The following is a 15,959-nucleotide window of genomic DNA, read 5'->3' as shown; positions in this document are numbered from 1 at the left end:
CACACATACAAACACACGCACACAAAATAAATACCACACTAAATTCCCTCCATTCTTCTCCTGTGTTTTTATGATTGTGTGTGTCTGTGTGGGGGGCAGGGTGCGTCAACACTGTTTCATCTTCATTATCTCATTTCATTTAAAATAACATTCATTCAATTTAAGAGGCACTGTGATGGAGTGCATTAGAATTACCTGTAACGCTTTAAAAAAAAAAAAAAAAACTAATACTCAGATCCTACCCAGGGAAAGAGAATCAGAATTTCTGGGGACTGGTCCTGCATACCAGTAAATTTTTCCACGGTTGCCTCAGGTGATTCTAAAAGACAGCCAGAGTTAAGAACTGGTGTAGAGGGAAAACAGTGAACCCTAGAAAGAATATCTGGGTTCAAACCTCATTTCTGCTTACTAGCAATATGGATATAAATAAGACCTATAACCTCTCTGAGCAGTTTTCACTTCCATAAAATGGGAATGATGGCTTGGATCTACTTCTCAGAGTTGTGGGTTTCAAATGAAAGTATTAATATCAGAGAGCTGCTCTGCAATTTGTTCTTGAAAGCCTGCTTTGAGCTTCACGCGAGGGACTCAGCTACTTTTAAGGCTATAAATGAAGCATGATCATTTCCTATCCAGGTTACTTGTCCCAGCATCTGTAGGGAAGAACAGAAAATGAGGAAGCATATACCCACCCAATCGGGAGTTTCCTAGAATCAGTTCAGGGACTCTGTACAGTGAAAGATGTCACAGTCAACCCACACTTCCATCTCTTATACAAACACTATATCATTATTTCCCATTTCTCTTTTTAGTACAATGCATGTGAAATGATGTGGTTAAGATGAATGAGAGCCATATCCTAAAAGAAATGTAAAACATAACTTTTCACATTCTCTTACATATTTAAGTAGCATATATTTTGTCTACTTTACCAAAACCCTAAATTAGTTGATTTCAACACTATGTCTGATTAGTTTTGATTCAGCCCTTCTCCTGACCGTATTAGTTAACCTACGAATCATGGTTGAAGGATTGGTCTGACAATATGGAATACAGAAAACAGGAATTTAACTGACATTAATTACCATGAATCTCTTCTGGTCTCCTTTTCACTAATCTAGGTATACTAACTGAATAATGCATTGGAAGCATATATCTCTGTCAATTATCTTAATAAATAGCATTGAGGCCCATGAAAGAAAAGAAGTTATGCATTTTGTTCAGCTTGGAACAAACACAGAGGTTTTAAAGTCATAGTATATCTGAATGAGAACAGTCACGTTATGTTATTATCTCTTATTCTTACTTCTTTGTCACTAAATACAATATTGTGATCTTCATTGCTATTTTAATTGGTTTGAGTTTTTAATATATAAGTGATAAATATCTATTCTTGTGGCATAAGCTATCCTTCACTTTTAATATTACACCTCACCTTCTTTTAGGAGTTACTACTTAGAGTTCTTTTGGTAAAGCAAAACCCCATTCGGAAGATTCTGGAATTTTTTATGCTAAGAGAAATGAAACATCCATGCTGTTAGTCTCATTGCAGAGATGAAATTATATTTGAAAATCTAGATGCTCACCAAGAGGTAACTGGTTAGCTACTGTGGTGATCATTTCACAATATATACAAATATTGAATCCCTATGTTCTATACCTAAAAGTAATATAATGTTAAATGCCAATTATAGCTCAGTTTTTTTAAAAAAGAGAACTGGTTAAAATTAGGAGTTTGGAATTAAAATATACACACTAAAATAGATACCAACAATAGACCTACTTTAGATACCTAAAATAGATAACCAACAAGGACCTACTGTATAGCCCAGGAAACTATACTCAATATCTTGTAATAACCTATAATGGAAGAGAATGTAAAAAAAGAATATATATATACATATATATATATATATATATATATATATATAACTGAATCATGTTGTTGTACGCCTGAAACTAACATAACATTGTAAATCAACTATATTTCAATTTAAAAATTTTTTTAAATTAAAGAAAGAGAGAACTGGTTAAATAAATTAATGTATCCATAAAAGGGAATACTATAGAGAAGGGTACAGATCTACTGGTAGTAATATGACATGATGTTAAAAATACATTTTTAAAATCTGAAAGTAGTTTGCAAAACTCTATGTACAGTATGGATCTACTTGGGTTGTATAAAGATTTTCTATGCTTACACATGAAGAGAAAATTTCTGGAAGGATACGTAAGAAATTATTGATGATGATTATTTGTGAGGAGTAAAATGATGGGGTACTTTATCTTTCACTTTATACTTTCCTGTGTTGTTGAAACTGTTTGTCATAAGCACGCATGACTTTTATAATTTGTTGAATAAAACATTTTAAAAGACTTGTTGGATTCCATTCTGTAACTTGTCTCTATCCTATGCATATAAGAATTGTATTCATGGAGTTCAGGTTTTTTTGAGCAAGAGCCTCCTGCTCTCCTTGCTTGGCCCTACAAGAAACCTTTCTCTGGTCCAAAAAAAGAATTGTATTCATGTTCTTCAGGTTTTACTCAGATGCTTCACTCTCTGCCTGAACTAGCTGTTTAATTTCTATATGATGAATCATGGTAGAAGGAGAGAAAACAATCCCAGTTGATATGTTTCAGCACTTGTCGAAAGCAGCTATAAAATAGAAGTACACTGCCAAACCCCCTGTTTTGGGAAGGAAATAACCACAATAATCATCTTTTTGCAGTATATTCATCAACTATGTATTCAAATTTCTACTATGATCTTGATTTCTAGAAGTTGCAAAGTATTTTTCCATTGTCTTGAACAACTTAGCTGAGTGGAGGAGCGTTTTAACTAAACACCAACCATAATTTTTTCATGTATTAAAATTGAAAACAGAGAGTTAAAATATTTTTAGATTATTAGAGGTTAAATCATTAAGTATCCCTAAAATGGCTAAGGGATGTGCGTATGTGTTTTCACTAATTAGATTGCCTCATTTTCATTTTTACTCTAAATTCCTTAGTCTCTGGAATTCTAGACATAGGTTTGTTAACAAATGGGTAAAGTTTTCCAAAAAGAAACAACTTTAGTTCCTAAATTAAGTATTAACATTTTGCCAGGAACAAAGTATGACTGTCTTAGATTTGAGCCATAACATTATTCATTGTTCCCAGAAACCTTTTGACTATTACTATAAACACCTTTTATATTAGCAACATTAGAAATACACTAAGAAATACCCCTAAGAATGTGTTAAAAACTCCTCTGTTAAAGAAAGATTTGAAGCAGAGAAAATGAATACAGCAGTGATCTATTTTTCAGACACTTGAACACCATCTGCTAATATGAGTAGTGAGAAATTTTCAAACTGGGGGTTCTTATATCACAGCCAAATTTCCACAAAATCTCTTATTTTCCCAAATTCTGACCTGGGGCCTTTCATCCCACAATCATCACTTCTGCCTACCACTCAACCAACATCTTGTCAAATCTGGCTGCAAGATTAAGTTTCCCGATTCAGAATTCAATATAGGAACCCTAAGGATATAAGATCCAAGCTGGAACATTCTGTTTTTTTTTAAAAAAAAAGGATAAGATTGTTTCAACCCAGAGACCACGGTTTGCCCTGACCATCATGATGAATCATCAGGGCTGACTCGCAGTGAATGAGCCTGATGTTCTTGGCTTTATCTGTGCACATTAAGCAGAATTTTACATTTGTCCCAACTCTCAACCTTTTCTCCAAAAGGTTGAAAGAGTCTTGTTTTTGAGTATCATTCAAGGCTTACAGAATTAACTAGCTCTGTCTGAAGCAAATTTGGCCTGCCATAGCCTGATATTGTGTGCCCGGCTGCATTCTTACCCATGCTGCCCTTCAGTTTTGGATGAATACCACTCAAGATCTAAGAAATATCTACCTTTCTTTTCATATATCCTCAATATCCATTAGGGTTTCTGGTACCCATGCTTCTGTGCTGGTGCAATATTTGCCTCTCACTCTCAACAATAAAGTCTTTCATTAAAAAAAAAATTTCTGTATAAATTCTGCACTTTAAAAAAGCACTTTGTTGTTTCAAAGAAGAGTTTACCTGAGTTCATCCGATCAAGGCTAAAAACACCACGTAGGGCTTCCCTGGTGGCACAGTGGTTAAGAATCCACCTGCCGATGCAGGGGACACGGGTTCGAACCCTGATCAGGGAAGATCCCACAGGCCACGGAGCAACTAAGCGTGTGCGCCACAACTACTGAGCCTGTGCTCTAGAGCCCGCAAGCCACAACTACTGAGCCTGAGTGCCACAACTACTGAAGCCCACGTGCCTAGAGCCTGTGCTCCACAACAAGAGATGCCACCGCAATGAGAAACCTGCACACCGCAAGTAAAAGCAGCCCCTGCTCATTGCAACTAGAGAAACCCCCAATGCAGCCAAAAATAATTAAATAAAATAAATAATTTATTTATTAAATAAATTAAATAAATTATTTTATTAAATAAATAAATAAATAATTTGTTTAATAAATAAAAATAAAAACACCATGTAACAGGTATTTAGTATTTTTTTAAGTATATGTGTTTCTTTAAGTTTTTAGGTGTTAGAGATCGATGTTCACTTCTTAAAATAGTTTCCAATTAATCATGAGAAATCAAAGTCGTAAAATATGCAGAGTCAGCATCATAATAACCACCAGAAACATGTATATTATTAATAAGGTTGCTATTTCACAACACCCAAGCACTGGTTACACTCTTGTAAAAAGCTCCAGAAAAAAAGTGTTTCTTAATTTTAAAATTCATGTTCCAGCATTGTGAAGCTAATTTTTTTTCCTTTGGGCTTTGTTTTAAATGTTTATTTGTCCTGTCCTATTGTTTCACTGCCTATTTGTGTGCTCTACTATTGCTAGACGAGATGAAAGATGCTTACAAAATACCTTACTGAAAACACTACCTACAGAAACAACTGCGTTGGTGAATTTTCCACTAGCATTTTGCTTTGTTTTGCTTCAGGTCTTGTCTCTCTTTCCAGTGCCCTTTGCTGCCTGGGCAGCCCACGAGGATTCACTTTTCACTTATGACTCATCCGACTGACTCTGGATTACAGTGGAAAAAAGAAGAAAAGCTGATGGAAAAATGACACTGAAGGAAGAGAGCAAAATACCAGAGCAATGAGTTTGAGTAACTATGTCCTTTTCATTCAACGTGTCAACACGTTGATTTGCATCTTTGACCTTAGGAGGTGGGAGCTGGAAATTGTAGGAGTATCTCTTCCCACTGGAATAATCCACCCCCTGGGGGGAGGGGGTGGGCTGAACATAGGTGAAATTTAGAATATTCTGTTGATGCTCAATTTTTATTTCTTGTTCTCTGGTTAGAAAAACGCTGCTAAGGGAATAGGGTGACAGTTCACCTAGAATCAGTACCAAGTATCAACAGCTAACCTCTCTCTTTGGAAAAAAGAGTCCTTCATATCGCGGGGGTTTTAAAGCTAGTGATAAAACAAAAAGCTATTTTCTGAAACCAGCCCCTTGAAAAATGAAGCGTTCTTAAAATCTACAGAGTTGCCTTTAATATAAACAACCAGAGATGTTTTCAATTATCTTGCTACTACTTACATACAAAGGTCTTATATTTAGGAGAAGTGGTAGCCCTGAAATAACAATAATATGGTCATTTACAGTTGGGCTAAAGAAAACAATACAAGCATAGGGCAATCCAGGAAAGAATTTATCAAATAATAATTAGTAAATTTTCACCAAAATTGGCTCACATCGTATAACTGGGAAGAACAAGAAAATAATAGCTAGAAGGAAAAATGAATCTTACTGAAATGTAATGACAATCTCTCACAACCCCTTCTATAAATTTTGATTACAACTTTGGATCAGCTCAAGACATTATGAGTCAACAGAGTAATTGACATGTGATCCCAGAACAAGGCTTCACTCAGTAATTTACTTTATTGGACACACATTTCACCTACCAAAAAAGCAAAAAGAAGGAAGGAAGGGGAAAAAGAAGAATATAAAGGCAGGCTTGGAATTATATTTAGAGCGGCTATTATCTCTCAAGTAAAAGTTTGGCTATAAAATACAAAATTATTTAAAAGATTTGTAATTTGGATTTTCTTTTAGTATTCAAATTCAGGTCAATATTTACCTCTTTGCACATTGTTTCTTCAGGTCTGATCCTTTTATATTTGCATTTTATTTCACAACTTTATTTTCTACTCAATCAAGCATTAGAAAAAAAAGCATCAGCTTATATGATATCATAATGAGATTGAAAAGTGGAGTTTTTCAATATTTGTGAACATGTTAGTTAAATTGTAATTTTGGTAAACAATAAAGTTGAAAAGAGAAAGATGATTTAAACTGTATGGTTAAATGAAGTTGACATAGCAAAGAAATGGTCAAGGAAGGAATACCTTCTTTCAGTGACCTACAGAACAAGTACTATAGATTTTACATATAGGAAACATATACATTCAAACTTCCTTTCATAAGCATTCATATTTTAAATGCTTCAGCAACCTCTCTCCGTATTCTAGATATATGAATCCAAAAGCTTTAAATTCTTAAGCATTGAAATAATACTTGAATAGTATATAGAGTTTCATTAATTGGCCTTAGAAATAGAAAAGAAAATTTAGTTTCAAAACCAGATTTCATGTGCCAGTTGTTCAGTATTATTATGAATATTATTGTATAGTATTATTACTGTATTGACAGATTTTACTTTAAGGGACAAAATTGGCTTTACAATTTAAACACCTGCTCAAGTAACATAGTAAACTTCAATTTAAAACTAGTTAAAGGTAATAAAAACTGAGTTCATCTGATAGAATATAAAAAGCTAACATCAACTTTCCTCCAAGTGTTAAGTGGAATAGGTGCATGCATGAAGTGTTTAAGGGTCAGTTAGAAAGTACACAGTACAAATTCAATTTTGGTGAGTTCCGCACTTACAAAAGGCATACTAGCAGCAGAAAGAATAATCCTTAACTAATTTGTATTTTTCTAGTGGACCATTTACCTATAATAATACCATTGAAAAAAGTATTCTCAATTAATCCAAACAATAATAATTACACACCCCAAAATATATAAATTTGTTGAAGCAAATAGGTGAATTTCAAAAAATGGTGGGCATTCACACCTACAAAAAATGACTCTTTAAAGTATATGAGAGTTATGCTTGGCACGCATAAAACAGGGTTAGGTTAGCCTCAAAGTTTAATTTTTATAGAAGGGGCATGAAAAGCAGTCTCCATGGACTGAGAACAATCTGCAAGTGTGTAATTTACACACTGTCAGGGTCCCCTCTCTCTAGGCCACCTCCGTTCCACACATCAGCTTGACTATGTTCTAGGTAAGCACATTGTTCTTAAAGCATCATTCAAATACTTTTTGGAACAAGGGAGGGTATAAACAAACCAACGTAGAAAATTGTTTTGATGCTAGAACAACGAAATATTTGTGTGTTCTAGAACCTTCATATGAAAAAACATGCACTGAGGTACTGTTAAGCCAAATGCCCCCAGTTACCCACACTCACTCCCCTTCTGAGCTCTTAGCACACTCACTGAGCGTGGTCTCAGACAACTGCCTTCACTTTCTAAGGTGCCACTTTCAAACACTTTAAATTGTCCAAATCTACCTTGAAAAAAGAAAAAAGACCCATTTTACTGGTAAGGAAAATTGCAACAGCTTTTGATTGCACCTCCCATGCTATTAAATATGGTTTCTTCCCTCTTCTCTGAGTACTTCAGCCATGTCCACTGGGGGTGCACACTAGAGCCCTTTATCCAAGCTGTGTCCTCTCCCATTCCCAGCAAACTCTTAGATGTGCCTGATACATATTTTTATCTAATTTGCCTCATCTGTTGTTTTTATTAACAACTAATTTAATATCCTCTGTCCTATAATATTTCCAGAAGTCAGTGTATAGAAACACGCAGCCAAGCCCGGACCCTCAGGCCTGCACATAAAGGTGGCAGGCTAGCCTAGGGTCCTCTGGGACAGCAGTGCCAGAAGGATTGGACACAATGACCCGTCTGCATGAGATGAGAAAAAAAAAAACAAAACAAAAACCAAGAGGTCTGTAATACTGATAAACTAAGCTGTCACTCACAGGCCACCAGCTCAGGTCTGCAAAAAAAGATGCAGTGAACGTTGAATGACCATGAGAGGTGGAAATGTGTCTTCATTTTAAAAATGATATTCAAACCCACTGGTCAGAACCTGCTTAACTATTTAATTTGAATTGATTTGAAAATCATCTGAAGGTAAAATCCCTCCTATGGTTCCAAGGGTTAGGAAGCTTGCTACAGATAACTATCAAAAATCTGGTTTGATTTCCCAGAAACTGTATGAATGAACCAAGTTTCTTTATCTTGAGATACCAGGCTGGGAGTTTGTTCTTAAGTACTAGACTGCTTAATTGCTTGCTTGGGGAAGGGATGGCCCCGGGGGAAAGGCACGTACAACAACATCTCTTCTATCTCTTCCATGAAGCCACTGCACTCTCCCGAGCTGGATCATGACCAGCAACGCAGAGAAGTCCCCTCTTCCCCTCCAGTGGAAGCATCTAGATATGCGATCCCAGAGATGAATGAAAAAAACCTGAAGATCCTATTTCACGGGAATCTTTCAGTATTCTGAATGGAAAATATCATTGAAAACTAGTGATTTGCTCCTCCAACTCAAAGCCATGTAGGAAAGGAACTCAGACCAGAAAAAAAAAAAAAGGACAAAAATAATTATCATTCCAATACGTATTTTGAGAAGGAAGACACACAAACATTTGTATCATCAACTGAGACTGATTCACACCTGCTGAGTAGGAAAAGATGATATTGAAATCAAAAGCTGAAAAATAAACCACCTCTTTCTGGTTATGAGTGACTGAAAAGCAAGAAAAATTATTTTCACATTCTTGTCCTTATTGTTAGAAGTAGTGGTTTGAGCCAATATTCCTACCTGTGCTATAACAGTTAAAAGGAAATCATTTCAAATCTCGATGTCATCTTTCTTTTTATATCTATAGATATGGGTTCAATTAGGTTTTCTGACTTTCATGGTATGTATATGGGACAGGATGCTCTTTTTCTTTGCTTTTGAATATTAATGTTTCAGTTTCTGAAATAAAAATGTAGAAAATAGCTTTTGTACATTTTTAGTACAGAAAATTTTACAACCTTCAGAACAACTGCTTTTATAATTTACTAGCTCAACATAAGTATCTGGGGTTTTTTTTAACAAATAATTTATGAGAAATGAAATCTTCAGAAAAAAAACTGGCTACTTTGATGCAACTATTTAGTAAGTATAGTAAGTATCCATAATGAGTAATTAACATATATAGTTCCTGGACACACTTAAAAGCCTTTAAAAATCACTTAAAGTACACACAAAATACAGAGCCATGTAATAATAGCAACCAATATGAAATCCTGACAAATTAGAAGTTTAAGTCTGGTATTTATAAAGTGTATGCCAATTCCTTTTTTTTTTTTTAGTATCTACTTGAACCTTTTAAAAGTATATACATGAGCAATTATTTCCAATAAACAATATCAAATAACAAATTAGAAATATCTCTTCTGGTTTTTTTTAACCAAGCGTCTTTTCCCAGCTAAGGGAAATATATATGAAAGGAAATCCTTTTTCTTATTTGGTACTGAAACACAGTAATTTTGCACAGTATTAAGGCCGTACTGTGGTCTACAGAAGAAAGAACATGCTTGCCAACTAAGAAAAGTTTTATTTAGCAGGACAAGACAGTTATCAGAGCTCAAGTTTTATTTCTACATAAAAAGGTTATCTATTTTCACAGGTATGTATTTAATTCCACATGGCACAATTATTTTAGCTATATTTCACATGCTTGCTCATCAGTGAATATTTACATTGAAATGGGTACTAACAGTATATAAAATCAGTCTTTACGTATTTTTTGCCTGACAAATATATGCCCAGAGACTTCACTTTATATATGTCTGTAACACAAAAACCAACTTGAAAGTTTTAAAAAATATTGCTCTGTAGAAGCAGCTATCTACGGCTTTTAAAACAGTATGAGCCTGTGGAAACACCGTATTATATATCTGACATTTTCCACCTAAAAATACATTATGAAGCATGCTGGTATTAATAAACCATGTGCTTTCAGACCCCTAAAGTGCTTTGCTATAATCTTGTTGACGGTATATTTCCATCCATGTTATTAACATACAGCAAACAAATTTTAGGTCATCACCTTGCCAGCCTGTCTTGATTGGAAAGTGTGAAAAAAAAACTTTTAGGAGTTCATCAATATTCGTAACCATATTCTGATTTATGAGTTAACAGTTCCTAAGTAAGCAGAGATAACTGAGAAAAATTTTGGTCAAAAATACATTACAAAAAACAAAACAAAAACAGAAAGCAACCACATATATTCCCTTTTTCCTCACCCCACCCCCATCACAGGCAGAAAAATCACCCTTCCTTTGCAGCAGGGCACGGTCATTCCTCTCATCCCTTCAGTTATTGGAAGGCAAATGAAAATACAATGACCCTTTCCTCTTCTGATTTAGCTCACGCCGCAAACATTTAAACACAAACTGAAACTACTGATTTCACAGAAAGCACCGAAACAGAAAGAGCAAGACTCACTGACCCATTTGGAAGACAAAGACGACAGAACAGAACGGGAAAGCTCTAAAAATCAGCTTGTGAGGCCTCTGAGAGATATTCTTCTGGCATTTCATCACAGCAGCCCCAGACCAGTTCACCTCCCTAGATACAGGGTGGAGGCACTAAATAGAGCTGTTTATTAAAGCTGTTGTGTGGATTGCATTAGGAGGCGCGGGCAGACCACCTGGACCTTTCAGACTGTGGCAGTGTTTAATTTGCAGCCTGCCCGTCCGCAGCGGCCAAGACCACTACTACATACATCTAACCAGGCTCGATCACACATTATCTGGGTTGGGAGTAAAGGCACGTGTATTTATATATTTATATTTTCCATAGAGCAAGGGAGAGAGAGCGAGAGAGACAGAATACAGCCAAAATCAAAACATTGAACAGGAAATTGTTAACTACCTAGAAAACATAATACTTTATTCTCTTCCCACACTTTCTTCCAGAGATCACAATCTCAACAGAAAATAAATTCTAAAAAAACGTATATTTTTAAACATTCAGGCCAAATGATAAATAAATTTGTTCTTTGGGGTTTCTTTTTTGTGGTTGTATTAGTTTGGGTTTGTAAGCATCGCATTGAAGTTTGAAGCTGAGCTTTCCTAGCTAGATTTTAATGGGTGCCTTTTCCCTTTCACACTTTCAGCGCTACGCTGGCAGGTAGCTGAAGATACAGATAGAAAGATGGTACTGTAAATATGAATTATGTGAATCATATGGTGAGACCCTTGTGGAAAAAAGGGGAGTTGAGAAATGGCTGACTCCATACCTGACCAATTACAGCTCGCATGGTCCCCGTGTCCTGCTGGGCTGAGAGATCGCAATCCATCATATGTTGTCTTTGAAAAGGAGAATGGGGGTTTCTGGCACGCATCTGTCAATCAACTTCTGCACTCACAACCATCACCAAAAGCAAGGGGGGAAAAAAGTCAAGCTGCTCCACCAAATAGGATGAAACTGTCATGTGACCTCCGGCAGACACGCACACACACATTCACTACCTCCACAGAGCGTAAGAATTTTCTGTAGATATGAAATGACATTGACAAATATCCAATACCAAGTAAATAAAGTGAGACAAACAGCTATTCACCAAAGACAAAACATTGGCTGTAATCTCCCACTAAAGGTTTAACAAACCTCAGAGGATTTTTTTTTTTTTTAATGCTCTGGAAATCTATGTTTAAAACAAAAATAAAATTAACTATTTCATGTAGTTGATGAGACTTTGATTTCTATGCCACCATATCATTTTTTTCAATGATAATTCATTATCTTATTTCTCCTAACCTGTCCCTTATGATTTTATCTTCAGATTCTCTAAATGACCTTTTGATAATATGCAGTAATCTCTGCAGTTTTATATAATGTCACCGTTACGGAAAAGTGTGAAATGTTCACCATTGAATAACACAGATACCTTGCTATTTGTTAATTGGAAACGGATATACACAATCATTTGTGTAAACTGCGATGACCACACAAATGTAAAATATTCAAAGTGTGTAAATAGTAGTCACTAAACTTTTTATCTTTTAAAAGTTACGGAAATGGTTTATTTGCAGCTCGTCTAAACTGGTGCAACGAGATGACAAATATTTCAACTTTTTTTCACTTAATTTAAGCTATTTGATCCCACCCACCCTAGGATAGATTGTTGATGTATTACTATGAGTCAGCTATTGTAAGAGCGACATGAATATCACCTAGAAGTTATTTAACCCTTTCAGGATTAAGATCAGAACCTGATTTTCAAAACAACCTGACAGATATTGCAAAGTTGCTCTTTGACAATCCAAAACCATAAATAGTATCCGTTAACTTGGTGGCTTTGTGGAGTTACTAACGTTTGCGTTTGTCCACTTTTTAAACTTAAGTTCATCAGTTGGTGTAGTCTAACTTTTTCAAAAAGAATTTACAGGAATACTTTGTGTTATTAAGACGGGGATGTTTTTTCAAGGTTCAAAACTAACGTTAAGCTTGAGAGATAGAGGAGTGATGAGAAATGTTTAATACAGAATATATATTCTTATGTAAAACGCTGTATTGTATCATCCCTTGAAAATTAAGTAAAAGGAACTTCAAGTAAGGAAAGAGAAAAAAAGAAAAACAATTTCCAACATGTTTAAAGAAAGCTTTAGGAGGAGAGAACTAAGGATTGAAATCTCATCGACTTCTCATTAAGAGTTGCCCCACAATATAAACATTTACATACACACACACACACACACACACACGCACACACATGCACACCCTTAAATCTGCATCCCCAAACAAAAAAAGAAACTGCACCAACTGTGTAGCCCTCCTGAGAACTGACGACGGGAAAGGTCCTCCTAGACATGATTAAAATGCACAGATAGCACTGACACCCCGTCCCTGCCCCTGGAGACACGGACACACACGGGTGTTTCTGCAGCCACCCCAGATCGGACGCTGCTGGCGCGTCGGTCGCCACCTCTAGCCGGGGAAGGGAGGAGGGGACAGCCCCCCTCCTCCCCAGCCCGGAAATCTGGGCCGGGGTCGCCGTGGGACCCGGCAGGGCTCTGCCAAAGTTGCCCAAAGCCTGAGGGCTCGCAGAGGGCAGGTGGGGCGCGGGCGCTCCTGGCGTCGCCTTCCTGGGACAGGGAGACACAGACACACAGACAGACAGGCAGACAGGGAGCGCGGCGGGACCGGGAAAGTTGCGGAGGAGGGGCTGGGCTGTCGCCCTCACCTCTGCAGCGCAGCGCGGGGATCCTCTCACTGCCACACCTCACTGCAGGCTCAACCTCCCCCTGGAATCGAAGCTTCCTGGATAGTTTGGGGGGTAGGGGGGCAGGCTGCAGGATGAAGCCAAAGACCCCCATTTGAAGCTCCAGGTGGTCCGGCTTGACCTAGGGACAATTGTTTGCTTACACTAGGGTTATTTACATGACCTTCTGGCCTGTGTTAATTACCGTAATTACTATCGACGCTGGGGGAGCCCTGAGCCGGGTGCTGTCAGGCGCTTGATATTATGTTACCTCACGAAAGCCTCTTAACAACTCAGTGAGGCGGGGACAGTCACTCCCATTTTACAGATGAGCTACAAAAAATATATAACTGCTCCAGATTAACAGGGACATGATTCACACCTGCTCGGAATCCAAAGACGGAGCTTTTTATATGAAACCAGAGAGTTGGGTGACATTCAGAATAAAGGCTACCATATGTACAGTACAGACTCATTCAATAAATATTTATGGAGCCTGTATTATGTGCCAGGTGCTGTGTTAAGTGCTTGAGTTACGGCAAAACATAGTTCCTCGAGGGTTTTTTACATTCTAGTGTTTGGACAGATACTTGTCAAATAATCACAGAAATGTAAAATTTTTAATTACTCTGAGAGTGGTGGAGGAAAGCAAAACCTATATCAAAGGCATTGACCTGGTCTTGGGTGTGTAGGTTGAGCAAAGGGGAATTAAGCAATTAACTTGAAATAAACTAAAATTGGAAAAATGTTAGGGAAAAAAAGGGAAAGGGCATGATGGAGTAAACATTCTCTGCAGAAGAAATCTGCAAAAGGCGGGGAGGAGCGTGGCTTATTGGAAAAGCTTAAGGAAAGCTTTCTGCCTTGTGTGGAGCACAGGCTTGAAGGGAAAGAGAGGCTGGAGGAGAAAACCAGAGCACATAGGGTCTCTTCCGTTGTATCAAAGATTCTTTACCTGAGCCAGGAGCACGGTGAAGCCACTGAGAACATTTTAGCAGTGTCTCACACTTAAATTTTGAAAGATGTCTCTGGCTATAGTGTGGAAAGTTAGGGCTGGGACGGGGGTAATAAAAGTGGATTTGGTGGGACCAGTTAGTTATAGGGGGGTGGTGATGGTATTGCACGGAACTGGATGATTTCAAGATGAGAGGTAAAATTCTCAGAACTTGGTGGCTGATGGGTAGTGGAACTTGAAGGAGCGGCAGGTGTCTTTCTGGATTGCACAAAACATACAGTGGGTGATGCCCTTTTCTGAACTAGGGAATCAGGAGGAAGACCAGCTTGGAGAAGGGCAGCATGGATCATAATTTTAGTTTGAGATTTATTTTCACTACAATCCTCAGGGTGAGAATGATTATCCCCCTTTCTCTGATGAAAAATCTAGGGATCTCAGGGATGAAGCAACTTGCCCATGGCCAAGTAGCAGCAGGGAAGTTTCATCTGAGGGGAAATCCAGGTTCTTGACCCCTGCATTAGACTGATTTGGAATGAGTTGGTGGTTCTGGGTTGTCCAATAGATTAAAATTGTCCTACCAGGAAACCAAGGTAAAATTGATGACCAGAACTGTTCTTAGGAGTCCCCACAATAAGTCTCCAGATGACGTGAATTCAGGCATCTTTGGTGTAGAAGTTTGGTTGAGACCCTAGACCCTGACCAAATAAAATGGAAGGACTGAAGTTCAGGTCTAGCATGGCAATGGCAGGAAGAATGTAAAGATAAAAACACAAAGGTAGTTTTGAGTTAGTCAATTAACAGCCCCTATTTAGCATCAATAGTAATATCTCCTGGTAGGTTACTCTGGGTAATACAGAGACTTGAATAAACTCTGCTTCTTGACATTCAAAGATTCATAATTTAGTAGGAAACACAGACACATGTAAATGACTTAAATACAGCACAGATTGCTTTTAAAAAATAAACTAAATGCATAACAAATTTATCTGTGGGGATTGTTTGATTCTATGTGGTGGAAGATGCTTACATTTTTAGGTACCGCAGCATACAGGCTTGGGTCAGGATCTCCTCCAGCCCTTACCTCTGACTGGGTGTGGTCTTCAGAAAGTGGCCACTTCTCTGTGTCGTGAGTTTCTCCTCTTGTAACTCCTCAAGGGTACTGTGAGGAAGTAAGGAGATAATGTCTTCTGAGAGCTTATTGAGTTATACTCTGTAGGTATGCAGCAAATGTTAGTTATTTTCCCATATGGAAAGATGATAGGAAGCCAGGAAAGATGAATCCTTCACCACCGTGAAGATGGTGGAAGAATTTTGTGATACAAACAGAGGGCATTTTCTGTTCAGGGCAAAGGGAAGAGCATGAGAAAAACCATCTGGTCCTCTGTCAGTGTGGGTGGCAGGCACTTTTAAGGTTAAAGCAATGGAAAACAAATGGAGAAGGGCAGGAAGTATTTCAACTAATTTTTACTCCCACGTTCACAAAAGAATTTAGGAAAGAAGATTCCTTAAGTGAAATAGTCACCATTACCTTCACCTCTTCTGCTTTCCCCTCTCCCCACCCAATTTCCAGAAAATGATGCTTTTTTCCAATCCTTTAAGACTCCCT

At 37.4% G+C, this 15,959-nt stretch overlaps 1 protein-coding gene across 1 annotated transcript in view; it reads right to left on the bottom strand.

Annotated features, from left to right (window-relative positions):
* The window catches only part of POU6F2 (POU class 6 homeobox 2), a 454,777-nt gene extending 443,236 nt beyond the window's left edge, over positions 1 to 11,541 (bottom strand). Inside the window, exon 1 of the mRNA XM_036863657.1 lies at positions 11,437 to 11,541. Coding sequence (XP_036719552.1) covers positions 11,437 to 11,541 — 105 coding nt within the window. The remainder of the gene's footprint in view (positions 1 to 11,436) is intronic.
* Between the last annotated feature and the right edge of the window lie 4,418 nt (positions 11,542 to 15,959).

This window comes from Balaenoptera musculus, chromosome 9 (genome assembly GCF_009873245.2).
Source record: "Balaenoptera musculus isolate JJ_BM4_2016_0621 chromosome 9, mBalMus1.pri.v3, whole genome shotgun sequence".
Taxonomy (NCBI): domain Eukaryota; kingdom Metazoa; phylum Chordata; class Mammalia; order Artiodactyla; family Balaenopteridae; genus Balaenoptera; species Balaenoptera musculus.
The sequence above is the reverse complement of the archived record's forward strand: the minus strand, read 5'-3'. Positions and strand labels throughout refer to the sequence as shown.